At 45.3% G+C, this 27,337-nt stretch overlaps 1 protein-coding gene across 1 annotated transcript in view; it reads left to right on the top strand.

The window, feature by feature from the left end:
* The window catches only part of LOC134966344 (ATPase family AAA domain-containing protein 3), a 256,466-nt gene that overhangs the window by 96,353 nt on the left and 132,776 nt on the right, over window positions 1-27,337 (top strand). The window contains exons 8-12 of the mRNA XM_063943015.1: window positions 9,307-9,462; window positions 10,530-10,586; window positions 11,477-11,602; window positions 19,689-19,813; window positions 25,767-25,818. Of these exons, the coding sequence (XP_063799085.1) occupies window positions 9,307-9,462; window positions 10,530-10,586; window positions 11,477-11,602; window positions 19,689-19,813; window positions 25,767-25,818 (516 nt within the window). The remainder of the gene's footprint in view (window positions 1-9,306; window positions 9,463-10,529; window positions 10,587-11,476; window positions 11,603-19,688; window positions 19,814-25,766; window positions 25,819-27,337) is intronic.

Here is a 27,337-nt window from a genome sequence, read left to right as displayed (position 1 = left end):
GAATATCCATCCATCTTTGCATAAGATTGTTGGGGAAGATGGTCGCCTCATACGAGGTGATCCAGTATAGGAGGTTCAATGCCAGAACATTTCAGTTGGATCTCCTGAGCAAGTGGTGTGGATCACATCTTCAGATGCACCGGATGATACGGCTGTCGCCTCAGGCCAGGATTTCCCTCCTGTGGTGGCTGTAGTCTTCCAATCTCCTGGAAGGCTGAAGTTTCGGGATTCAGGATTGAATCTTCCCCACGACAGATGCGAGTTTGAGAGGCTGGGAAGCTGTCACTCAAGGGGCTCAGTTCCACGGCAGGTGGTCAGCCCAAGAAGCCCTCCTTCCGATCAACATTCTGAAACTTCGGGCAATCTACAGTCCTGTGCTACAGGCCTCTCCTCTACTTCGGGATCACGCGATCCAGGTACAGTCTGACAACGCCACAGCAGTGGCGTACATCAATTGGCAAGGAGGGACAAAAAGCCGGTCCTGCATGCAAAGGGTGTCAAAAAATACTCCTGGGCAGAAAGAAATGCTAGAGCAATGTCGGCAATCTTCATTCCGGGTGTGGACAACTGGGAAGCGGACTTCCTGAGTCGTCACAATCTCCACCTGGAAGAGTGGGGGCTCCACCGTCAGGTGTTTCGGCAGATCATCGACCTGTGGGGCTGCCCAAAGACATCATGGCTTCTCGACTCAACAAGAAGCTTCTTTGGTATTGCTCCAGAATCAGGGACCCTCAGGCAAGGGCAGTGGATGCACTGACGTCGCCTTGGCCTTACCGGCTGATCTATGTGTTTTACTCCGATTCCTTTGCTCCCAAGGGTGCTAAAGCAAATCAGGAATCTGATTGCCCCGAGTTGGCCTCGGAGGGCTCGGTACGCAGATCTTCTGGACATGTCTGTCGAAGACCCGTGGCCTCTGCCAATGAGAAGAGATCATCTTCACCAAGGTACTTACGGCGGCTACGTTTGACTGCATGGAAGTTGAGCGGAGCATCCTAGCTCACAAGTGCCTTTCCAAAACGATTATTGCTACCATGGTTCAGGCCAGGAAATCTGTGACGTCAAAACACTATCATCATATCTGAAGAAGATGCCTCTTGGTGTGAGGAACGCACGTATCCGCCTCCAGAGTTCCACTTGGGACGTTTCCTGCAGGCTGGTGTGGATAAGGGCTTACGTCTGGGTTCCTTTTTAAGGTCCAGATTTCAGCTCTCTCAATTTTCTTCCAGAAGAAATTGGCAGTATTGGCAGAAGTTCAGACCTTCTTGCAAGGAGTGCTTCACATTCAACCTCCTTTTGTGCCACCCACGGCACCCTGGGATTTGAATGTAGTGTTGGAATTTCTATAGTCCCCTTGGTTTGAACCTCTGATGATGGTAAAAGACAAGTACCTCACGTGGAAGACGGTGATGTTATTGTCCCTGGCTTCTGCTAGTCGTGTCTCAGAATTGGGGGCCTTATTGTGTAAAAGTCCCTACCTGGTCTTTTACGAGGACAGAGTGGAGCTCAGGACTAGGCAGCAGTTCCTGCCGAAGGTAGTCTCTCCATTCCACTTGAATCAACTTATTGTGGTTTTGGCACTTCTGCTCCGGAGGCATTGGATGCGGTGCGAGCCTTGAAGATGTCAAGGGAACGGCTCGAATCAGAAAGAGGGATTCCTTGTTCTTGCTATATACATAGTAACATAGTTAATGAGGTTGAAAAGAGGCAAATGCCCATCTGGTTCAACCTGTATTCTGTTTTAAGCCGAGATCATTGTAATGTTCCTGCTGAAGTAAAGCTTTTTGTCTAGTTATCCAATATAACTCATGTTCCTCACAGATTACCAATGTCAATATTTTAAATGCTATAACCTTGGATATCTTTTTCAGTCAGAAATGTATCCAATCTGTTTTTAAATGAATTTACAGAGTCCGCCGTTACCACCTTCTCTGGCAGGGAATTCCAAATCCTTATTGCCCTAACAGTGAAGAACCCCTTCCTACGTTCGTACGGAATTTTCTCTCCTTTAGCCTCAGCGAGTGCCCTCGTGTCCTATACAGAGTTCTTTTAATAAACAATTCCTCTGGTAACTCTTTGTAGTGTCCCTTTACATATTTTAAGATATTAATATTGTCTTCTCTTAGACGCCTCTTTTCCAGTGTATACATATTCAACCTAGTAAGCCTTTCCTTGTAATCCAATCCCTCTAACCCTTTACTCAGTTTAGTAGCTCGCCTTTGAACCCTTTCAAGTTCACAGATATCTTTCTTTATAATGTGGTGCCCAAAATTTAACACAATATTTCAGGTGCGGACGTACCAATGATTTGTACAGCGGCAGGATTACACTCTCATCCCTTGTCTCAATTCCCCGGTTTATGCACAAGTGCACCTTACTTGCCTTTTTTGCTGTATTTTGACTTTGTATACGGTTATTAAGCCTATTATCTATGAGCACCCACAAATCTTTTTCCAATACTGTTACCCCTAGATTTTCCCCATTTAATATGTAGGATGCAAGTTTGTTTTTAGTCCCGAAATGCATAACTTTGCATTTTTCTATATTGAACCTCATTCTCCATTTAGACGCCCAGATTTCAAGTTTAGATAAGTCATTCTGTAGAGACTCCATCTATTTCTTAATTAATTCCCTACACAGTTTAGTATCATCTGCAAAGATTGACACTGTGCTTTCCAGGCCTATTTCTAGGTCATTGATAAATATGTTGAACAGTAGTGGCCCGAGTACGGACCCTTGAGGTAAACCGCTGACTACTGGTGCCCAGCTTGAGGACATCCCATTGACCACTACACGCTGTACCCCGTTATCCAGCCAGTTACTTATCCATGTACAAACAGTTTCTCCTAGGCCAGTGATGGCTAACCTTGACACTCCAGTTGTTATTGAACTGCACATCCCAGCATGCCATGCTACAGTTTTGCTATTTGACCATGCTAAAACTGATGCAGGGCATGCTGGAATGTGTAGTTCAACAACAGCTGGAGTGTCAAGGTTAGCCATCACTGTCCTAGGCCAAGCTCCTTTAATTTGATGATCAGTCTCCTGTGAGGCACCGTATTGAAGTCTTTTGCAAAACCTAAATAGACCACATCCACTGCTTTTCCTTGGTCAAGATTGTCGCTCACTTCCTCATAGAAGTTAATTAAGTTAGTTTGACATAATCTGTCCCTCACAAAGCCATGCTGGTTCTTGCTAATAATCTTAGCAGTCTGAAGACACTCATGTATGCCATCCCTTAAAATTCCTTCCAATATTTTCCCCACTATAGATGTCAAACTGAGTGGTCTGTAGTTACCTGGATAATTTTTAGATCCCTTTTTTAAATAATGACACTACCTCAGCTATACGCCAATCCTTTGGTACCATGCCTGATCTAATTAAACTATTGAAAATCAAGTATAGGGGTCTTGCTAGTTGTGACCTAAGCTCCATAAGAAGCCTCGGGTGAAGTCCATAAGGGCCAGGTGGTTTATTAATCTTAATTTTGCTTAGTCTCTCCCGGACTACTTCTTCACTTAAACAAGTATCTAGCCACGAATCATTACTGTCACTACCGTTATGCACTACTCCCACCGTCAGTTCTTCTTCTCTGGTAAACACTGATGAAAAAAATTAGTTTAGTTTTTCCGCTTTTATTTCATCATCATTTATCAATACTTCAAATTCATCTTTTATTGGACCTACGGTCTCCTTTTTTTTTTTTTTATCCTTTTACTGTTTGTATTTAAAAAAACTTTTAAGGATTGGTTTTGCTCTCAGTGGCGATTTGCTTTTCGTATTCAATTTTAGCTGCTCTTATTGCTTTTTTGCATCTTTTATTGCATTCCTTGTAGTACTGGAATGACCCCTCCTTTCCATTAGATATAAATACTTTGAAAGCACGCTTTTTATCTTTATCTTCCTGTGCCGGCAGCTTTACCTGTTCCACAGTCTCTAAAGGCCCGCTCTACAAGATCGGTGGTGTCTTCCTGGGCGGCTGTCCCTGGAGTCTCTGCTTTACAACTATGCCGAGATGCTACCTGGTTGGGGAAGAACAACTTTGTGAATTTCTACAGGTTTGATACCCTGGCCAAAGAGGATACCCAGTTTGGGCAGGCAGTGCTGCAGAAGTCTCCGCACATTCCCGCCTGTTCTGGAAGCTTTGGCACGTCCCCATCGTACTAAGTCTCCCCAATATCCCTTATGGATGCTAGGGAAAATAGGATTTTAATCACCTACCGATAAATCCTTTTCTCGTAGTCCATAAGGGATATTGGGCGCCCGCCTCAGTGCGTTGACTTTTCTACAGGTTGTCTTTTCTGTGGTTACCTGTTCAGCTGTTGCTGTTTGGTTACCAGCCATTGCTGGTTGTTTTATGTTAGTGTTGTGCTGGTGTATAAATCTCACCACTCGTTGTTATGTTCCTTCTCTCATGTATGTCCTTTCTCCTTCGGGCACTGTTTTACCTATAACGGCCTGTGGGAGGGGGCATAGAGGGGAGGAGCCAGCACACCCAGTGAAGAAATTTAAAGTGCACCGGCTCCTTTGGACACCGTCTATACCCCATCGTACTAAGTCTCCCCAAAATCCCTTATGGACCACGAGAAAAGCATTTACCGGTAGGTAATTAAAATCCTATTTATACTTTTTTATACTTAGTGCAGTGTCCCCTCGCATGGCTCTCTTCGCTTGCCATGCTTCGGGCAAGGTGCTTCGCTGTGCTCGGCACAGGTTACTATTCCCAGTCGTAGTCCACGTGGATATTAAAGTATGAAAAAGTGCAAAAAATTTTAAAAACGCATGTCAACCTTTTTTCCACGTCGACCTAGCACATGTCCACAATAGTGGTCGACCTAATGACAGTCCCGGCCATGCACCATTTTAGTTGCCCTTTTTTGTACAGTCTCTAATGTATTAATATCCTTCTGAAGATATCTTCCAGAATTGAACACAGTTTTCTAGATGAGGCCGTACCAGTGACCTATTCAGTGGCATTATTACTTATTTCTTTCTGCTGCTGATTATTCTCCCTATGCAACCAAGCATCTGACTAGCCTTCCTCATTGCTTTGTTACATTATTTACCTGCTTTTAAGTCACCTGAAATAGTGACTCTTAGATCTCTTTTCTCCTCAGTAGTTTCCAGTTTAGTGCCATTAATACTATATTTAGCCTTTGGATTTTTGAGACCCATGTGCATGATTTTGCAAATTTTGGCATTAAACTGTAATTGTCATGCTCTTGACCATTCCTCTAGTCTACTTAGATCATCAATCATTTATTTTACCCCTGCTGATGTGTCTACCCTGTTGCATACCTTTTTGTGTCATTTACTAAAAGGCATACTTTCCCTCTAATGCCATTTGCAATGTCTCCAATAAAGATATTAAAAAGCACTTGTCCAAGTACAGATGCCTGGGGTACTCCACTGGTAACATTTACCTCCTGTGAATGCACTCCAGTTACTACAACTCTCTGTTTTCTATCCTGCAACCAAGATCTTATCCATTCAACCATCTTAGTATCCAATCCCATGCTTTCAAATTTATTTAGCAGTCTGCGATGTGGGACAGTGTCAAATGCCTTACTAAAGTCTAGATTAGCTATATCCACAGGCTCCACCTTTATCCATTACTTTAGTCACAGTCAATAAAGTCAATAAGATTTGTTTGACATGATCTCTCTCCAGTGAATCCATGCTATTTGGGATCATGTAAATTGCTGGATTTGAGTTCATCTACAACTCTTTCTTTTAAGAGTGTTCCCATCAATTACCCTACTACTACTGATGGTAAGGCTCACTGGTCTGTAGTTTCTTGCCTCTTCCTTGCTTCCACTTTTGTGAAGTGGAACTACGTTTACTCTTTTCCAGTCCTCTGGAATTACTTCTGTAGCTAGTGACTGGTTGAATAATTCTGTTGATTGTGATACCGGCACCCCTTTAAGCTCTTTTAGTTTCCTTGGATGTATCCAATCTGGCCTCATTGATTTATCCACTTTCAGCTTTGAGAGTTGACCGTGGAATATCCAGCAAGGATGAAATTTCACGAACAGTCTTATTGCAAAGGAGCTCTTCAGAGTGACCTTTTTTTTCTTTCTTCACAAATGTTTACAAATGGAGATTGCATTGCTAGGTGCTTGATTTTATACACCTGTGGCAACAGGTCTGATTGAAACACCTGAAATTAACAAAATGCAAACTGAATGAACAGAAATCTAAATAAAATCAATATTTGGTGTGACCACCCTTTGCCTTCAAAATAGCATCAATTCTTCACTTGCACACAAGTACACTTGCACAGTGTTTTTTGAAGGAACTCGACAGGAAGGTTGTTCCAAACATCCAGTTGGAGAACTAACCATAAATCTTGTGAATGTAAGCTTGCTCAAATCCTTCTGTCCCTTCATGTAATCAGATACTGACTCTGTTGACATCAGGGCTCTGTAGGGGTCATATTATCACTTTCAGGGCTGCTTCTTTACACTGAAGGTAGTTCTTATTGACATTAGCTGTATGTTTCGGGTCCTTGTCCTGCTGTAGAATAAATTTGGAGCCAGTTGGAGGATTCCCTGATGGTATTGCATGATGGATAAGTACTTGCCTGTATTTCTCAGCATCGAGGACCCTATTAATCCTGACCAAATCCCCCACTCCATTTGCTGGAACGAACTGCCTTTGCAGCCAAATATTTCAAATTTTGACTCATCAGTCCAGAGCACCTTCTGCCATTTTTCTGCACCACAGTTCCTATGTTTTTATGTGTAGTTGAGTCGTTTGGCCTTGTTTCCACGTCAAAGGTATGGCTCTTTGTCCGCAGTTCTTCCAAGAACACTACTTCTGACTAGACTTCTCTAAACAGTAGATGGGTGTACTTGGGTCCCACTGTTTTCTGCCAGTTCCAAGCTGATGGCACTGCTGGACATTATTTCCCTATAGATTGTAAGCTTGCGAGCAGGCCCTTCCTAGCTCTGACTGTTATTACCCAGTTTTCTTTAATCATTGTGTCCAATTGTAAAGCGCAACGTAATTTGCTGTGCTATATAAGAAACTGTTAATAAATAAATAAATGTTCAGATTTCGAAGGGAAGTAAGCATTGTGTCTTTCATCTGATGCACTAAGCGTCCTTGGCCGACCACTGCATCTACGGTCCTCAACGTTGCCCATTTCTTTACTTAATAATACAGCCAGATACTTATCCATCAAGCAATACCATCAGGGATGCGTCCGATTTGCTTTAAACTTATTCTGCTGCAGGATAACGACCCCAAACATACAGTCAATGCCATTAAGACATACTTGCCTACTTTCTTGGAACGGCTGGGAGGCTCCCGAAAATCTGGTGTCAGTCCAGGCTCCCCGCGAAAGAAGGCAAGCCTCCCGGAGAGGGGTCAGCCACCCACAAAACTCCCATCCACCTACAACCCCCTCCACTTTTCCACTCGTCAGCCCCATTTTTAAAAAAAAATTATGTAATCTGCGTTAAGTTGTGTCATCGTAGCCCCGCCGCCTTACAATGCCTGTAATTTGGGTATTGTAAAGCAGGAAGCGGGCCATGAGGTCATGGCCCCGCTTCCTTTCCCCCGCACAACCCACCCATGCCAATGCTGCGCCCCTATTGAGCTGATCTGGCTGCCTCCTCTTGGAGGAGGCAGCTATAAAGTCGGTAAGTACATTACATGAAAGAGACAGAAGGATTTGTCTAAGCTTACATCCACAGAGATCTGTAGTTCTCCAAGATGTTTGGAACAACTTCCCTGCTGAGTTCCTTCAAAAAAATGTGTGCAAGTGTACCTAGAGGAATTGATGCTGTTTTGAAGGCAAAGGGTGGTCACACCACATATTAGCATTAGAGGCTTCAGAGTACATTTCCATTCTTCTCCCTACACAACCCATACAGCTTCATTAAAGGTGTACTGTATAGTATGTAACACTTAACTTGCACATTTTTATTAGTAGTTTTAAAAATACAGCCAATACTGGTTACAAGGAAACAAATGGTAAATAACAAACATGTTACATATAATAAGCAAAAACCTTTCAACATGTCAATGAACAATACTATAAAGGCTATAAGGGGGTGAAGAATGGGAGCGATCCAATGGTATTATAGATATTACAATACACAATAGATGACAAAAGACCAAACATGCAAAACAATGTGAGAGAGAACAAAAACCTAAATCATGTACCACATATCATTGTAGAGATACAGTCCTTATGGCTTAACCTTGTAATGGCTTAAATGTAGAGAAATAGTCAAACCGCAATCTCAAAGGAGAGACGGGGAAGTGGAATATTTAAGACCGAGGGTCATAATTCTTTTGAAAATACATTCCGATCTTACAGAGGGCAGGGAGATCAGGGTTTTTCCAGTATAGGTCAATAGCCGATACAGGTTACTATTTTAAATTAAAATAGCACCACCTTAATGGTGCGTCTCCAAAATATTATGTATTAACACAGTTTTAAAAAGATCTAATGAACTTAGAATTGTTTATGTATGATGACTTTTCTTGATTTGTTTCTAGTATAAATTCTTTTTCCCTCAGTAAAGTAATGTATATGTTCCAGACTGCTATTTTCCAGAGCCATAGAGTTGACAATGATTTTATTTTGTTTGCTGTCTCCAGTATTGGAAAGCAGTATTGACGGCTTCTTATTTATATTCGGCAGCTGCTGACACTGGTAAACAATAGGTCAGCTCCCCTGATCAAGTTCAGGGATACTCGTACAGAAGCCCTAATTAAATTCACTGGACTTAATTTACCTGACTGCCAGCCGAGCAAGAGAAATGCATTGGTGTATCTTATCCAGCTGCAGGCTGAGGCAGGGCACATAGTAATTTCCTAATATATTTACACACATTGCAGCAAGAAGTGTAAAGGGGTTACCACGCCCAGCTTACTTTTCACTTGGAGACTTCTGCAACATACATTACTCTGTTTCTCAGATTTCTGTGCTTTCTAGCAATGTATTTATATAATTGGATGTGACATGTAGCTGGTGCTTGGAATATAAAGCTATGATACCTCTTCTTGGTTTATTACTCTAGAGGAAAATCTATATGCATTATTTAGAGCCTTTCATTACAAGCTGATATTTTGCTTAAACCTACATGTAGACGAGAAACATTTTCTTGCTGCATCCGTCATGCATTACCTGAATTCTCTTTAATGCTACACTCCGAAAGTGTTAATATAAATATATTTATCAATGTGTTAATGGACCTTTTTATGCCATAATGTGAATACTGTGTAGTGATCCTTTTCATGTTGTTCCTTTATCTTCTACATGCATGAGCTGTGTAATGTTTATGCCTCCCCCAGGCAGCGGGATTGACCATACTTGCACTAGGCGTTTACACTGCAAAGAATGCCACTGGTGTTGCGGGTCGTTATATCGAAGCACGGCTCGGAAAGCCTTCATTGGTCAGAGACACATCCCGTATAACAGCATTAGAGGCAGCCAAGCATCCTATAAAGGTAAGAATGGCAAGTGCTTGGACACTGAGGATAAACACTGGTTGTGCATTGTTATACAGGTTGAGTATCCCTTATCCAAAACGCTTGGGACCAGAGGTATTTTGGATAACAGATTTTTCCGTATTTTGGAATAATAGCATACCATAATGAGATATCATGGTGATGGGACCTAAATCTAAGCACAGAATGCATTTATGTTTCATATACAGCTTATACACACAGCCTGAAGGTCATTTTAGCCAATATTTTTTCTAACTTTGTGCATTAAACAAAGTGTGTGTACATTCACACAATTCATTTATGTTTCATATACACCTTATACACACATCCTGAATGTCATTTAATACAATATTTTTAATAACTTTGTGTTTTAAACAAAGTTTTAGTATATTGAGCCACAGAAAACAAAGATTTCAGTATGTCACTCTCACTCAAAAAAGTCCGTATTTCGGAATATTCCGTATTTCGGAATATTTGGATATGGGATACTCAACCTGTACTTGCTAAGAAGGAGCAGATTTATTAAGCTTGGTGAAGTGATAAAGTGGAAGGTGATAAAGGACCAGCCAATCAGATCCTAATTAACATGTCACAGGCAGGGTTTGAAAACTGACGGGAGCTGACTGGCTGGTCCTTTATCACCTTCCAATTTATCACTTCACCGAGCTTAAAAAATCTGCCCCACAGTTACTAAGTATAACTACATTCTGGGGCAAGCAGTGCAGAGAGACTTGTCAAGAGCTGATCCATTCTTTCTCGTTTGATAAAGTATTGTACCATATATTAATATGGCACAATAGAAGTAGTGCCTCTACATCCACTGCAATTAAATGGAGGATGGGGTGAGCGGGTTGTCCTGATGCAGTAGCAGTGGGTTTGGGTATTGAACTACATGGGAGAATCTTTGGGGTCACCTGATACAATGGGTAGCTGAAGAAGAATGAATTTGAGTAAACGTTTCATGAATAATGGAAGAGGGGTGGAATGTAACGTAGCACGTCTATTTTTGTTGTTGTTAAACTAATGTTTTAAATTATTATTATTATTTTTTTGTTCCCACTCAATAGGTCAGCAAGCGCCTGTTCAGCAAAATCCAGGATGCCTTAGAAGGAGTTGTTCTCAATGTGAGTAGATCATAAATATTTAGCAGCAAATAGCACACTACACTGGGGATTTCCATACTGAACGAACTCTAAGGACTGCTCACTTATTCATCAACTCCAGCTTGATTTATAAGTGGGAATAGATCAGTCTACAGGAATGGTTATGACAGCAGTCTATAAGTGTGCAGATTTGGTTTAGGCCTTTGACCTGCCCACTTGCGTGGTTATATTATTGAGGACCGGTCTGCATTTGACAGGACCAGTCACATGAGGTGAGCTAAGGAGTGGCGGCAAATGAGAAGAGACAGACAGAGATAGATGGGGAAAGGTACAGGATGCTCCGCAGTAGATAGTATTGATATGTGGCTCGTATAAAAATAGTGTAGAACATTATGGAGTCACTCATTTCTCGGTATGACATTACATTCATGCATCAAATATTACGGGGTCCAGGGGCAGAAAAACAAACCTAGCACGTTCTGTTTGCTAATGTAACATTACAACAATGTATTAAAAATATCTTGTGATGCTGTGTGTATTGTTTTTACAAAGGAGATAACATTGAGTGATAACATGGAATGGATGAATATAGACAAAACATATATTCTAAAAGTGACGAAGGGTAAAAAGAACACTGTTCACCCCTATGGTAATTGGTTCTTTCCAGTTATTTCTTTATGTCCATGCTCAGAAGTCCTCTGGTTCCATCCTCTATAGTGTGAGTGTCTGCCATGTAGTTGAGTAGTTCCTTCCTCTATGTAGAAATCCTGTGATAGCTCTCCTGAAGTGGCCTGTGACTACTATTAATTGATCCATAAAGATGGCTGCTTTTCCTTGCTACGTCATTGAAGGCGGCTTCTGATTGACAGAATCTTAGGACATGGGGTGTAATCTGTTTCTCTGTGTTTCAGCCAAAACTGGAGGAGCGAGTAAGAGATATTGCAATTGCTACAAGAAACACTAAGCAGAACAGAGGTCTCTACCGGAATATTTTAATGTACGGTCCTCCAGGGACTGGAAAAACACTCTTTGCCAAGGTAAAACATTACAGCCAGTCTGTTTCCCGTTACCCTATGCAGTAGCTGTACTGCAACCATGTTCAACTGAAGGGTTTGTATTCTGGTTTATGATGTCCATGACTAATAAATAGGATTATTCAACTCATGGTGCCAGTAATGGGTAATTAGATTTGTTAGAGGCTTTCAATAATTAATGAATTACGTGAAAGCAGGCATTGCTGCAAGCCTGAGGATATACTGACTGTAACTGATAGTGTGCATCCTTAATGCGATTAAATCTCTTGCTTACAATAAACAATTCTTTTATAGGCACAAAGTGTGTGTTCTCTGGCTGTCTGACCTGGGAAGACAACAGGTTGCTTAGTATGTTTCTGGTTATTCTTCCCATTAAGCTAGCAGAGCCTAAGTTAAGGCCGGTACTCACCAGCCGATGCGAGAGAGATGTGTGCTGAGCGAACCGCTCAGCACACATCTCTCCCGCCGCTCAGCACAGCGCGATGTGTGCTGAGCATACGGGGGGAGACGGAGGGGGCGCTCATTTCACCCAGCGGGTGATACGAGCGACCTGCTAGATTGGGCTGAACGGCAGGCTCAATCTAGCACCAGCGTTGGCGATGCGCGGGGCTGCGCATCGCTATCGCTGTGGGGGCTACACACGGAGCGATACTGCTTAAAATCTAAGCAATCTAGCCAGATTGCTTAGATTTTAAGCAGCGATCGCTCCGTGGGTACCCCCCTTTACGGTAGCAATCCTTTCTATACAAATAATCAGCTCATACTGTAATATTGATCACATGAGCCACACAGTTGGACAAATGTTGCCTCCAAATTTGTGGTGACTATATGCTGATGTCCTGCTATTAATCTGATCGCCTAATGAGTAACACACAAAAGGCCAAACTAGATTAGATCCATCCATTGGGTTATTGGACTTAGTGACCAAATCACTCCTGGAAATGTGGAACCTGAAAGGGTGGCTAGACTAATGGTGGCACACACAGGCTAATAAGTCATCTAGGTCCATACACAATGGCAATCATTAGGATTTTGATATTATTATAATTTAGTTTTGCTATTGTTTTAAAACTACATACTTTCTGTCATTCAATCTGTCAGTATTGCTGGGTATGGCACAGTACGTAAAGCCACATTTAGAGGGATGCAAGTGCTTATCTGACATTTACGCACATTTCTCTGACGTCCTAGTGGATGCTGGGTACTCCGTAAGGACCATGGGGAATAGACGGGCTCCGCAGGAGACTGGGCACTCTAAAGAAAGATTTAGGTCTACCTGGTGTGCACTGGCTCCTCCCCCTATGACCCTCCTCCAAGCCTCAGTTAGATCACTGTGCCCGGCCGAGCTGGATGCACACTAGGGGCTCTCCTGAGCTCCTAGGAAGAAAGTATATGTTAGGTTTTTTATTTTCAGTGAGACCTGCTGGCAACAGGCTCACTGCATCGAGGGACTAAGGGGAGAAGAAGCGAACCTACCTAAGTGGTGGTAGCTTGGGCTTCTTAGGCTACTGGACACCATTAGCTCCAGAGGGATCGAACACAGGACCCGACCTCGTCGTCCGTTCCCGGAGCCGCGCCGCCATCCCCCTTACAGAGCCAGAAGGTCCGGAAAATCGGCGGCTGAAGACTTCTGTCTTCTCCAAGGTAGCGCACAGCACTGCAGCTGTGCGCCATTGCTCCTCATGCACACCACACACTGCGGTCACTGATGGGTGCAGGGCGCTGGGGGGGGCGCCCTGAGCAGCAATATTAACACCTTGGCTGGCGAACTGGCACCATATATAGCCCCAGGGGCTATATGGGTGCTTATTAACCCCTGCCAGAACTTTTACAATAGCGGGAGAAAGCCCGCCGAAAAAGGGGCGGAGCCATCTGCCTCAGCACACTGGCGCCATTTTCCCTCACAGTTCCGCTGGAAGGAAGCTCCCTGGCTCTCCCCTGCAGTCCTGCACTACAGAAAAAGGTAAAAAAGAGAGGGGGGGCACAAATTAGGCGCAGTATAAATATATTATGCAGCTATAAGGGGAAAACACGTTTTTATAGGTGATATCCCTGTGATATATATAGCGCTCTGGTGTGTGCTGGCATACTCTCCCTCTGTCTCCCCAAAGGGCTTTGTGGGGTCCTGTCCTCTGTAAGAGCATTCCCTGTGTGTCTGCTGTGTGTCGGTACTGCGGTGTCGACATGTATGAGGAGGAAAATGATGTGGAGGCGGAGCAAATGCCTGTGAATGTGATGTCACCCCCTGCGGGGTCGACACCTGTGTGGTTGGACTTATGGAAGGAATTGCGTGAAAGTGTCAACTCCTTACACAAAAGGTTTGACGTCATAGGACAGCCGGCTACACAGCTTGTGCCTGTTCCAGCGTCTCAAATGTCATCAGGGGCTTTAAAACGCCCGCTACCTCAGGTGACAGATACAGACGTCGACACGGATACCGACTCCAGTGTCGACGATGATGAGACTAGTGTACCCTCCAATAGGTCCACCCGTTACATGATTGAGGCAATGAAAAATGTTTTGCACATTTCTGATAATACCCCAGGTACCACAAAAAAGGGTATTATGTTTGGTGAGAAAAAACTACCTGTAGTTTTTCCTACATCTGAGAAATTAAATGAGGTGTGTGAGGAAGCGTGGACTTCCCCCGATAAGAAATTGATAATTTCAAAACGGTTATTGGCAGCGTACCCTTTCCCGCTAGAGGATAGGTTACGTTGGGAAACACCCCCTAGGGTAGATAAGGCGCTGACACGCTTATCAAAGAAGGTGGCATTACCGTCTCCGGATACGGCTACCCTGAAGGAACCTGCTGATAGAAAGCAGGAAGCTACCCTAAAAGCTATTTACACACACACGGGCATTATATTGCGACCAGCGATTGCATCAGCTTGGATGTGCAGTGCTGCTGCTGCGTGGTCAGATTCCCTGTCGGAAAATATTGATACCATGGATAGAGACAATATTTTGCTGACGATTGAGCATATAAAAGATGCAGTCTTATACATGCGTGATGCACAGAGGGATATTTGCCGGCTGGCCTCAAGAATAAGCGCTATGTCCATTGCCGCCAGAAGGGGGTTATGGACTCGGCAATGGTCTGGCGATGCCGACTCTAAGCGGCACATGGAAGTTTTGCCCTATAAAGGGGTGGAACTGTTTGGGGATGGTCTTTCGGACCTCGTGTCCACAGCTACTGCTGGGAAATCGACCTTTTTGCCACAGGCTGCCCCACAGCAAAAGAAAGCACCGTATTATCAGGTACAGTCCTTTCGGCCCCAGAAAAGCAAGAGGGCTAGAGGCTCATCCTTTCTGCCGAGAGGCAAAGGTAGAGGAAAAAAGCTGCAACACACAGCTAGTTCCCAAGAGCAGAAGTCCTCCCCCGCGTCCGGTAAGTCCACAGCATGACGCTGGGGCTGCGCAGGCGGACCCGGGGACGGTGGGGGCCCGGCTCAGGAAATTCAGCGCTCAGTGGGATCTCTCACAAGTGGATCCCTGGGTTTTTCAAGTAATATCTCAGGGGTACAAGCTGGAATTCGAGACGTCTCCCCCCCGCCGTTTCCTAAAATCTGCCTTACCGGCAACTCCCTCTGCCAGGGAGGCGGTGTTGGTGGCTATTCAAAAACTGTATTCACAGCAAGTGATTGTCAAAGTACCCCTCCTTCAGCAAGGAAAGGGTTACTATTCCACAATGTTTGTGGTACCGAAACTGGACGGTTCGGTGAGACCCATCTTAAATCTAAAATCCGTGAACACTTATATCAAGAGGTTCAAGTTCAAGATGGAATCGCTCAGGGCGGTTATTGCGAGCCTGGACGAGGGGGATTACATGGTCTCCCTGGACATCAAGGATGCGTACCTCCATGTCCCCATTTACCCTCCTCACCAGGAGTACCTCAGATTTGTGGTACAGGACTGTCACTATCAGTTCCAGACGCTGCCGTTTAGGTTATCCACGGCACCGAGGGTCTTTACCAAGGTAATGGCCGAAATGATGATACTCCTTCGCAAGAAGGGAGTTTTAATTATCCCGTACTTGGACGATCTCCTGATTTAAGGCGAGGTCCAAGGAACAGTTGGTAGTGGGGGTAGCCCTTTCTCGGGAAGTGCTACAACAGCACGGCTGGATTCTCAATATTCCAAAGTCACAGCTGGTCCCGACGACACGTCTTCTGTTCCTGGGAATGATTCTGGACACAGACCAGAAAAGAGTGTTTCTTCCAGTGGAAAAAGCCGAGGAGTTGTCATCTCTAGTCAGAGACATCCTAAAACCGGGACAGGTGTCGGTACATCAATGCACACGAGTCCTGGGAAAAATGGTAGCTTCGTACGAGGCGATTCCATTCGGAAGGTTCCACGCAAGGACTTTCCAGTGGGACCTGTTGGACAAATGGTCCGGGTCCCATCTCCAGATGCAACAGCGAATAACCCTGTCGGCAAGGACCAGGGTGTCGCTGCTGTGGTGGCTGCAGAGGGCTCATCTACTAGAGGGCCGCAGATTCGGAATACAGGACTGGGTCCTGGTGACCACGGATGCCAGCCTTCGGGGCTGGGGTGCAGTCACACAGGGAAGAAATTTCCAAGGACTGTGGTCAAATCAGGAGATTTCGCTTCACATAAATATTCTGGAGCTAAGGGCCATTTACAATGCCCTAAGCCAAGCAAGGCCCCTGCTTCAGAACCGGCCGGTACTGATCCAATCAGACAACATCACGGCGGTCGCCCATGTAAACAGACAGGGCGGCACAAGAAGCAGGAGGGCAATGGCGGAAGTCACAAGGATTCTCCGATGGGCAGAGAATCATGTGTTAGCACTGACAGCAGTGTTCATTCCAAGAGTGGACAACTGGGAAGCAGACTTCCTCAGCAGGCACGACCTCCACCCGGGAGAATGGGGACTTCATCCAGAAGTCTTCCAGATGCTGGTAAACCGTTGGGAAAAACCACAGGTGGACATGATGGCGTCCCGCCTCAACAAAAAGCTAAAAAGATATTGCGCCAGGCAAGGGACCCTCAGGCGATTGCTGTGGACGCTCTAGTGACACCGTGGGTGTACCAGACGGTTTATGTGTTTCCTCCTCTACCTCTCATACCCAAAGTACTGAGAATAATAAGAAAGCGAGGAGTGAGAACTATTCTCGTGGCTCCGGATTGGCCAAGAAGAGCTTGGTACCCGGAGCTTCAAGAGATGCTTGCAGAGGACCCTTGGCCTCTGCCGCTCAGACAAGACCTGCTGCAGCAGGGACCCTGTCTGTTCCAAGTCTTACCGCGGCTGCGTTTGACGGCATGGCGGTTGAACGCCGGATCTTAAAGGAAAAAGGCATTCCGGAGGAAGTCATCCCTACCCTGATCAAGGCCAGGAAGGATGTCACCGCAAAACATTATCACCGCATTTGGCGAAAATATGTTGCTTGGTGTGAGGCCAAGAAGGCCCCAACGGAGGAATTTCAACTGGGTCGATTCCTGCATTTCCTGCAAGCAGGTGTGACGTTGGGCCTCAAATTGGGGTCCATTAAGGTCCAGATCTCGGCCCTGTCTATTTTCTTCCAGAAAGAACTGGCTTCACTGCCTGAAGTTCAGACTTTTGTCAAGGGAGTTCTGCATATTCAGCCTCCTTTTGTGCCCCCAGTGGCACCTTGGGATCTCAATGTGGTTTTGGAGTTTCTGAAATCACATTGGTTTGAGCCACTTAAGACTGTGGATTTAAAATATCTCACGTGGAAAGTGGTTATGTTGTTGGCTCTGGCTTCGGCCAGACGTGTGTCAGAATTGGCGGCTTTGTCCTGTAAAAGCCCCTATCTGATTTTCCATATGGATAGGGCAGAGTTGAGGACTCGTCCTCAGTTTCTCCCGAAGGTGGTATCAGCTTTTCACTTGAACCGGCCTATTGTGGTGCCTGCGGATACTAGGGACTTGGAGGATTCCAAGTTTCTGGACGTAGTCAGGGCCCTGAAAATTTATATTTCCAGGACGGCTGGAGTCAGGAAAACTGACTCGCTGTTTATTTTATATGCACCCAACAAGCTGGGTGCACCTGCTTCTAAGCAGACTATCGCGCGCTGGATTTGTAGCACTATTCAGCTGGCGCATTCTGCGGTGGGACTACCGCAGCCTAAATCTGTAAAAGCCCATTCCACAAGGAAGGTGGGCTCATCTTGGGCGGCTGCCCGAGGGGTCTCGGCTTTACAACTTTGCCGAGCTGCTACTTGGTCAGGGGCAAACACGTTTGCAAAATTTTATAAATTTGATACCCTGGCTGAGGAGGACCTGGAGTTCTCTCATTCGGTGCTGCAGAGTCATCTGCACTCTCCCGCCCGTTTGGGAGCTTTGGTATAATCCCCATGGTCCTTACGGAGTACCCAGCATCCACTAGGACGTCAGAGAAAATAAGATTTTACTCACCGGTAAATCTATTTCTCGTAGTCCGTAGTGGATGCTGGGCGCCCATCCCAAGTGCGGATTGTCTGCAATACTTGTAAATAGTTATTGTTACAAAAATTGGGTTGTTATTGCGAGCCATCTGTTCAGAGGCTCCATTGTTATCATACTATTAACCGGGGTTCCTATCACGAGTTATATGGTGTGATTGGTGTGGCTGGTATGAGTCTTACCCGGGATTCAAAATCCTTCCTTATTGTGTCAGCTCTTCCGGGCACAGTGTCCTAACTGAGGCTTGGAGGAGGGTCATAGGGGGAGGAGCCAGTGCACACCAGGTAGACCTAAATCTTTCTTTAGAGTGCCCAGTCTCCTGCGGAGCCCGTCTATTCTCCATGGTCCTTACGGAGTACCCAGCATCCACTACGGACTACGAGAAATAGATTTACCGGTGAGTAAAATCTTATTTTTAGTTTAATGATCTGCCCAGGAGCTGCACTGCTCATGTGCAGATCAGGTCCTGTGATGTCAGGTAAGTGACAATCTGCAGCTGTTTGGCATGTGGCCCTGTTTTCTGAGCATGCCAAAGCCAGTTCACTGGCCCTGGCTGTTTGGTTTTGGTGGACGTAGTTGAGTAACCTCAGGGTTACTCAGATGTTCACACAGTGTATCCGATCCTGTGTCTGCAGAAAGTAGATCCCAGAAGCCTGTAGTGGGAGCCTTTATACTGAATATGATTTATGCGGAAAATGCATTTTTCAGCACCGCTGCTGCGCACAAAGAAACCGCAACATGCCTCTAACGTAAATCTATGAATCGTGCCCTGTGTTCACCATGATTTTTAGTTTCAAATATTGGCCTCATTCACATTATTGCACAGATAATTCCACATGAGAGCCACAGTCTACAGAAACATGTTGGCACATGGAGGAGTAGAGAAGCTGTGTGTATTGTTTTGTATGTGTTCTCAACAGTTGTTCTATACATTGTGTGAGGTACTCTCTGGCATGGGTGAAGTATTTACTATAAGATACTGTTACGTCTGTCTTTTGGACTATACGGAGAGTACAGTACATCTATTCACAGTACTTGTGCTTCTTATAACATTATTTTGTCAGTTATGGTTTACATGTCCACTTTACGCCTTTACTCCTTGTTAAAATGTGCATGCTTATAGGCTCAAATGCCTTATTAGCAACCACATAGGTTTGTCTCCAAACTGACTTGTGAGAGCATCATAGAAAAGGATGGAGATAATGAAAGATCATTTTACTGGACAGCATCTGTGTAATGCAGAGTATGTTGTTATTGATCTGCGGGCTAAGAACGCTGAGCCATGTTTAAACCCAATGTGGTCATCTCCCTAATTGAAGAATGTGTATGTTTACTTGACACACGCACGTATCACTTTGCTTGGTTGGATTGATAGCCCTCCTCCCCCTGCTCCTTCCCAAAAGAAAAATATATGGGATTGCTCCCTTGTGAGCATTAGATAATGTTTAACAAGATCATTGATAGAAGCCACAATAAGAAAGGAATGTCTTTCATGATCAAAAACCTTTCCTTTACCTCACTTGACTCTCTAGAATCTATGGAGCATTACAAACCGCACGCTGTTTTTAATATGTCCACATTGCATTATTGTAGTGTTATTTGTGATTTATTCTTGATTGATTTTTTGTGTCACTTTTTTTCTTTTTTGCTTTATCTATAGAAATTAGCCATGCATTCTGGCATGGATTATGCCATCATGACTGGTGGTGATGTCGCCCCCATGGGGCGTGAAGGAGTTACTGCAATGCATAAAGTATTTGATTGGGCTAACACCAGCAAGCGAGGGTGAGTAATTGGGGTTATTGTAAAATAAGTTGGGTTTTTTCCTTGTTTCTCTTACGTCCTAGAGGATGCTGGGGTCCACATTAGTACCATGGGGTATAAACGGGTCCACTAGGAGCCATTGGCACTTTAAGAGTTTGAGAGTGTGGGCTGGCTCCTCCCTCTATGCCCCTCCTTCCAGACTCAGTTTAGAAAATGTGTCCGGAGGAACCGGTCACAGCTAGGGGAGCTCTCCAGAGGTTTTCTAGAAAAATTTTGTTTTAGAGTTTATTGTACAGGGAGGCTGCTGGCAACAGCCTCCCTGCAGCGAGGGACTGAGGGGACACTGAGATCCTGAGGGTATCGCTCACCCCAGCAGCATGCCGCCAACCCCTTACAGAGCTGAAGATTGTGGCGAGTAAGTCACCGACCCCCCCCCCCCCCCAGCAAGCGGGGGGCCGGTGTGAAGATGGCGGCAGCAGGGTAGGAGCGCAGTATTAACTGTGCTCTGGGATGGCTCAGCGGTACATAGTGCGGCGCGCTGAGGGGCGCCCTGGGACAGCGCTTACACCCTACACTGTTCACAAAGCCTGTCGGGGTCCCAGGATCTCAGCCAGCATCAATCCTCAGGCCAGTGAGTGGGAAGACAGCGCCATTTTGGGGCGGAGCTTCTCCTCAGAGCGGACCCAGCAGCGTTCAGCGCCATTTTCCTGCCTGCACAGCGCTGATCAGGAGAAAGAAGGTCCCTCCACAGCAACTCCAGCTATATTTATCACGGTACCAGGGGGTTCGTAGAAGGGGGGGAGACTGCAATGCGACTGTGTATCCTATTAAGGTGCACAGTCAGCGCTAGCAAGGGGTCTCCCTTTGGGTTGGCTCCTATCTCTGTGTCTCTCTTGCCTTTCTTGGGGGGGGGGAACTCTGTCTGCCGTCCCCTGTGTGTGTGTGTGGAATGTTTTGTGGTCTCCTTTAGCTATGTCCAGGGACACTGTCTCATATGCTGCAGAGGATATGTCCTCCCAGGATGATCCCATTCCATGTAATCAGGATAGCACTGGTTTAGCACAGATTTCAGCAAGGGAACCTGAGTGGTTTTCCTCTATCAAATCTTGGATTTCTCAGATTTCAGACAGGGTTGCAAGTAATGAATCCGCAACCCAGGTATTACAGAACTCTATGGCAGTATGGCCTGATTCTGGTACCTCAGGACGCTCCGCTATATACCGCCACAAACGTGCGCTTGTTAATGTCATGCAAGATGACACGGATACCGATTCTGATACCACAGACGGTAATGGGGATGTGTTGCGGGGGTCTGCCTCTCTTGCAAAGGGGGTGCAGTTGATGATGGAGGCTATCAGGGATGTGTTGAATATTAATGATACCACACCTGAGCAGGTTGAGGAGGCTTTTTTCACTGAAAATAAGAAAGCCTCGCTAACCTTTCCTGTGTCAATGGAATTGAATGCTATATTTGAGAAAGCATGGGAAAACCCTGAGAAAAAATTCCAGATCCCTAAAGGGGTCCAGGTGGCGTTTCCTTTCCCTGAGGAGGATAGGAAAAAATTGTAAAGCCCACCAATTGTTGATGCATCTATGTCCAGACTCTCAAAAAAGGTGGTTTTGCCTGTTCCGGGATCTACCGCCTTAACCACTTAACTGGCATGGTCAGATCTCATGCGACTGCGTTGTCCCCCCGTTTTTGATGAGGAGAGCCGTTCTGCTGATGGGCATAATATAATGTTTAAATATTTAGAAAAATACTTTTTAAACTTTATTAAATAAAATAAAAATAAAAAAAACAATGTTATTAACAGTATTGAAGGGAAAAATCGTCAGTTAAGTGGTTAAAGGAGCCGGCTGATCAAAAGATTGATAATACACTTAAATAAATGTACACAGCTTCGGGGGCCATATTACGTCCCACTATTGCTAGTGCATGGATTGCAAAAGCTATAGTAAAATGGTTAGGCACCTTACTTGAGGATTTGGATACAATGGATAAGGGTGATGTCGAATTGTTTTTGCGTAACATTCACGAGTCAGCAGGTTTTATGGTAGAATCCATGAAAGACCTGGGTTCCATGGCTGCGGGGATCTCTTCCATGTCTGTTTCAGCTTGTCGGGGACTGTGGCTGCGCCAGTGGTTGGCCGATGCGGAATTCAGGAAAAGTGTGGAGTCCCTACCCTACACAGGTCAGGCTCTCTTTGGGGAAGCTTTGGATGCGTGGATATCCATGGCTACGGCGGGTAAGTCTCCGTTTCTTCCCTCAGCTGCACCTGCTCCGAAGAAATCCTTCTCTTCATCAGCATCGCAGTCCTTTCGGCCTAACAAGCCTAGAAAGGCCTAGCCGTCCAATACCTTCTTTAGGGGAGGTTGAGCTAAATCCAAGAAACCTGCTGCTGCAGGTTCCCAGGAAACTAAGCCTGCTTCCAGTACGCCGAAGTCCTCCGCATGATGGTGGACCGTGCGGCCTGGAGGTGGGGCCAGTAAGAGCGAGGCACAGACAGTTCAGTCACGTCTGGGTATCGTCCGGCCTGGATCCCTGGGTGATAGATAGTGTTGGTTGGAATTTCAAAATCTCGCTCCTCACCGATTTTTCAAATCGGGCTTGGCAGCTCTGCTGGCGGACAGGACTGTCCTACAAGCAGCGGTTCAGAAGTTGGTGGAGGCACAGGTCATTGTGCCAGTCCCTCCTCATTCGCAAGCCACGGGTTACTATTCGAACCTTTTTGCGGTACCGAAACCGGATGGTTCGGTCAGACCCATTCTGAACCTAAAATCACTGAACCCTTTTCTGAATGGTTCAAAATGGAGTCTCTCAGGGCGGTGATATCAGGTCTGGAAGAGGGTGAATTCCTAGTATCCCTGGATATCAAGGATGCGTACCTCCACATTCCGATTTGGCTACCGCATCAGGCTCATCTCTGTTTTGTATTACTGGACTGTCCTTTCCAGTTCCAGGCCCTGCCATTCGGCCTCTCTACAGCACCAAGGGTGTTCACCAAGGTGATGGCAGAGATGATGGTTCTACTCCGAAAACAGGGGTTAAACATCATTCAATATCTAGACGATCTACTGATAAAAGCATCGTCCAAGGAGGTGCTGTTGCAGTCCTTTGTACTCACGGCCCGCCTGCTCAGAGTCCACGGTTGGATTCTGAATCTTCCAAAATCTTATTTGGAACCAACCCGGAGGTTGTAGTTTCTGGGGATGATCCTCGACACGGAAGTGCAGAGTGTGTTTCTTCCGCAGGAAAAGGCGTTGGTGATACAAACAATGGTCTGGGATGTCCTGAAGCCAGCCCGGGTGTCGGTTTATCAATGCATTCGCCTTTTGGGGAAGATGGTGGCCTCTTACAAGGCTCTCCAGTACGAGAGGTTCCATGCTCGGGCCTTCCAACTGGATCTCCTGAACAAGTGGTTAGGATGCACCAGAGAATTAGTCTGTTGCCAAAGGCCAGGATTTCACTCCTCTGGTGGCTCCAATTGCCTCACTTTCTGGAGGGCCGCAGGTTCAGGATTCAGGACTGGGTCCTTCTAACCACGGATGCGAGCCTCCGGGGCTGGGGCGCAGTCACTCAAGGGGAAACCTTCCAAGGAAGGTGGTCAAGTCTGGAAGCCAGCCTGCCGATCAACATCCTGGAACTAAGAGCAGTCTACAATGGTCGTCTTCAGGCAGCCCATCTTCTAAGAAATTAGGCCATTCAAGTACAGTTGGACAATGTAACGACGGTGGCTTACATGAACCGACAGGGCGGAATGAAAAGCAGAGCTGCAATGTCAGAGGTGACCAGAATCATCCTCTGGGCAGAAAAACACGCGTTGGCGTTCTCTGCGATCTTCATTTCGGGAGTGTACAACTGGGAAGCAGACTTCCTCAGCAGACACGATCTCCATCCGGGGGAGTGGGGTCTCCATCCGTAGGTGTTCAAGGAAATAACAGACCTTTGGCGGTTACCCCGAATAGTTAAGATGGCCTCTCGTCTCAACAAGAATCTGGGCTTGGTACGCAGACCTTTTGAATCTCTTGCAGGAAGAGCTGAGGCCTCTTCCTCTTTGGGAGGACCTGCTGCAGCAGGGGCCGTTTGCCTATCAAGATTTACCACGGCTATGTTTGACGGCATCGAGGTTGAACACCTGATACTAGCTCGGAATGGCATTCCGAAGAAGGTTATTCCTACCCTGATACAGGCTAGGAAAGGGGTAAAGTCTAAACATTACCATCGTATTTGGAAGAAATATTTCTCTTGGTGTGAGTCCAAGAAATTTCCTGCGGTGGAGTTTCAACTGGGATGTTTTCTCCTCTTCCTGCAAGCAGGTGTGGATATGGGCCTGCGGTTGGGATCTGTGAAGGTCCAGATTTCGGCCCTGTCCATTTTCTTCCAGAAACAATTGGCTGCCCTCCCTGAGGTTCAGACCTTTTTGAAGGGAGTTCTGCACATCCAACCTCCCTTTGTACCGCCTACGGCGCCTTGGGACCTTAACGTGGTGTTGCAGTTTCTCCAGTCGGACTAGTTTGAGCCTCTACAGGAGGTTGAGGTCAAATTTCTTACATGGAAGGCTGTCATGTTGTTGGCCTTAGCTTTATGCTAGACGTGTGTCAGAATTGGGGGCTTTGTCCTGTAAGAGCCCTTACTTGATCTTTCACGAAGATAGAGCTGAGCTCCGGACACGTCAGCAGTTTCTTCCAAAGGTTGTGTCTGCATTTCATATCAACCAACCTAGTGTGGTGCCAGTGGCTACTGACTCCTCAATTTCGTCAAAGTCCTTGGATGTTGTGAGGGCTTTGAAAATCTAACGGAAGAGGTCTGCTCGTCACAGGAAATCAGACTCTCTCTTTGTCCTGTTTGATCCCAAGAAAATTGGGTGTCCTGCTTACTAAGCAGACTATATCTCGCTGGATTAGGTTCACTATCCAACATGCTTATTCTACGGCAGGATTGCCGTGTCCTAAATCTTTTAAGGCCCACTCTACTCGTAAGGTGGGGTCTTCCTGGGCGGCTGCACGGGGTGTTTCGGCATTACAACTTTGCTGAGCGGCAACTTGGTCTGGGTCGAATACGTTGGCTAAGTTCTACAAGTTCGATACTTTGGCCTCTGTTGATCTGACGTTCAGTCAATCGGTTCTGCAGGAGCCTCCGCGCTCTCCCTTTGGTACATCCCCATGGTACTAATGTGGACCCCAGCATCCTCTAGGACGTAAGAGAAAATAGGATTTTGGTTACCTACCGGTAAATCCTTTTCTCGTAGTCCATAGAGGATGCTGGGCACTTGCCTAGCGCTTCGTTTTCCTGCAGCCGTTATCTGGTTCAGTACAACTTTGTTTAGTTATGTACTGCATTGTTACTTGGTAAGTAATGTTTCAGCAGTTGCTGAGTTTTCAAGCTAGGTTAGCTTGATGTGCCTTGTATGTGTGAGCTGGTATGAATCTCGCCACTATCTGTGTTAAATCCTTCTCTCGAAGATGTCCGTCTCCTCAGGCACAGTTTCTAGACTGAGTCTGGTAGGAGGGGCATAGAGGGAGGAGCCAGCCCACACTCTCAAACTCTTAAAGTGCCAATGGCTCCTGGTGGATCTGTCTATACCCTATGGTACTAATGTGGACCCCGGTATCCTCTGCGGACTACGAGAAAAGGATTTACCGGTAGGTAACCAAAATCCTAATTTTCCTAATTATTTTTGACTCACAATATCTATAAATTTGACTAAACAATTCACAATGTTTTGCATTTCTGGTCACTGTTGTAACTATTCATATTATGCACTTTGACAACTATGAAGTAAAGTATGAAAAACCTATATTTATCAATTACAAACGAAAATATTTTTTGTAAATTGTGTATACTGTATTTATAATGTGTGAAGGTTTTTTTTTTTAAAATTCCTTTTATAAAAATCTTTAAATTTCTTCTAATGGTGCTTAATACAAATGAAAATGTAACCTTACACGTCTGATTCCTGTCTCTTTAAACAGCCTCTTGTTGTTCGTGGATGAAGCAGATGCCTTCCTAAGGAAGAGATCCACAGTATGTAATCACTTTGCTGCTTATGCTTTTCATCCAAGGTTTTGTGTCTGAGCTCCCCAGTATTCTCAGCAGCATTTCCCCCTGTGATAACAGATTGATGATGTCTGCCCCAGTGAATTATAGATAAGAAAAAAATCAAAAAAGTTTCCCCAGTACACTGCGAAGCTGATACATGTAGCACTTTGTATATCCCACCCAAGTAGAGTACAGTGGGCATGTCATCTGAGCACATGGTTTTGTTTGAAACAAAAAATAGAAATAACCCTCTACATACTTTAATAACTGAATTTATGTAGCACTTTTCTCTAAAAGGATTTGTGGTGTTTACAGAAATCATAATACAGAGGTTTACATTTAAAGGAAATAAAGAAACCATGAACATTTTGGGGCATCTCTTCCTAGGATTATCCTTTCTGTCACTTAGGGTACCAGAGGATACAAGCCGTCTTGTGCACACTACATAGGCTACAGTGGGCAGAATAGGCAATTCTGGAAGAGATGACCTAAAATGGGAGAAAATAGTAAAGCAAGAGATACAATCCTTCCAAAAATCATTGGATCCATGCATTATTCATCTGACACTTGAGTGCCATGTGAGGCAGCCATCAGGGATGCTCTATGTAGCTTACAGTGTGCAAGGCAGGCGGTACATGGAAAGAAGACCTAGATACAATGGTACAATGATCAGTGACTAACAGGATATACATTGCATATATAATTCCATGTATTGCTCAGCTCAGTTTTGTAGAAGTGTAATATACAGTGGGGAATTACAGAACAAAAGTAGAGAAGGAGAAGAAAAGGTGCTAGTGATTTAAGATGTGTATGCCCACCAGGGGCAATTCAGTTGTTTTTTTAGGCACCCACCACTAGGTGGCAACCGACAGCAGCCATAAATTTGTTCTGCCTTTCGGGCATGTTCGCAACCAGCACCAACATTTCTGCTCGCAGCCAGCACCAACATTTCTGCTCGCAGCCTCCTGCGGTAGCGAGCAGAAATGTGCAAAAAGTGTCCCGTTTGGACGTCCATATGGGAATTTTTGCGTTAGTTGCACGGCTAAACCAGTTGCTTTTGGGCACTTAAAAAATAATGGTTGCCCGACTGAAGCAACAATTGAATTGCTCTGATGAGTGCTCATTACATTGGGCACCCAAAAAAATCATTTGACTCTCCCCCATTGTGCTATACATAAATACACATTCATGGACACTGGAGGCCATGGTATTATTGGTGGGGCCATATAAGAGCTTAGGTGGGCTTGGGGTTTCAACTGCACTTCCATCAGATCCCCCTTCCTCCTCCCTCCATTGTTATGTACAACACATATCCCCATAATTTGATTAAAATGGAGAACCCATTCTTGTGCAGCTTCCCAGATCTTTTACTGTCCTGCAGTTTCCATGAGCCAGCGGCAAAGGCTGTGTAGAAAAGTATGTCCATTCTCGTATAGTACGTTCTCATCTATGGTTGCACTTTCAAAACTATTAAACACAATAAGCAGAGACACTTGATTGGTAA

This window comes from Pseudophryne corroboree, chromosome 10, assembly GCF_028390025.1.
Source record: "Pseudophryne corroboree isolate aPseCor3 chromosome 10, aPseCor3.hap2, whole genome shotgun sequence".
Lineage (NCBI taxonomy): Eukaryota > Metazoa > Chordata > Amphibia > Anura > Myobatrachidae > Pseudophryne > Pseudophryne corroboree.
Note: the sequence above shows the minus strand (reverse complement) of the source record. Positions and strands in the feature narration are given on the sequence as shown.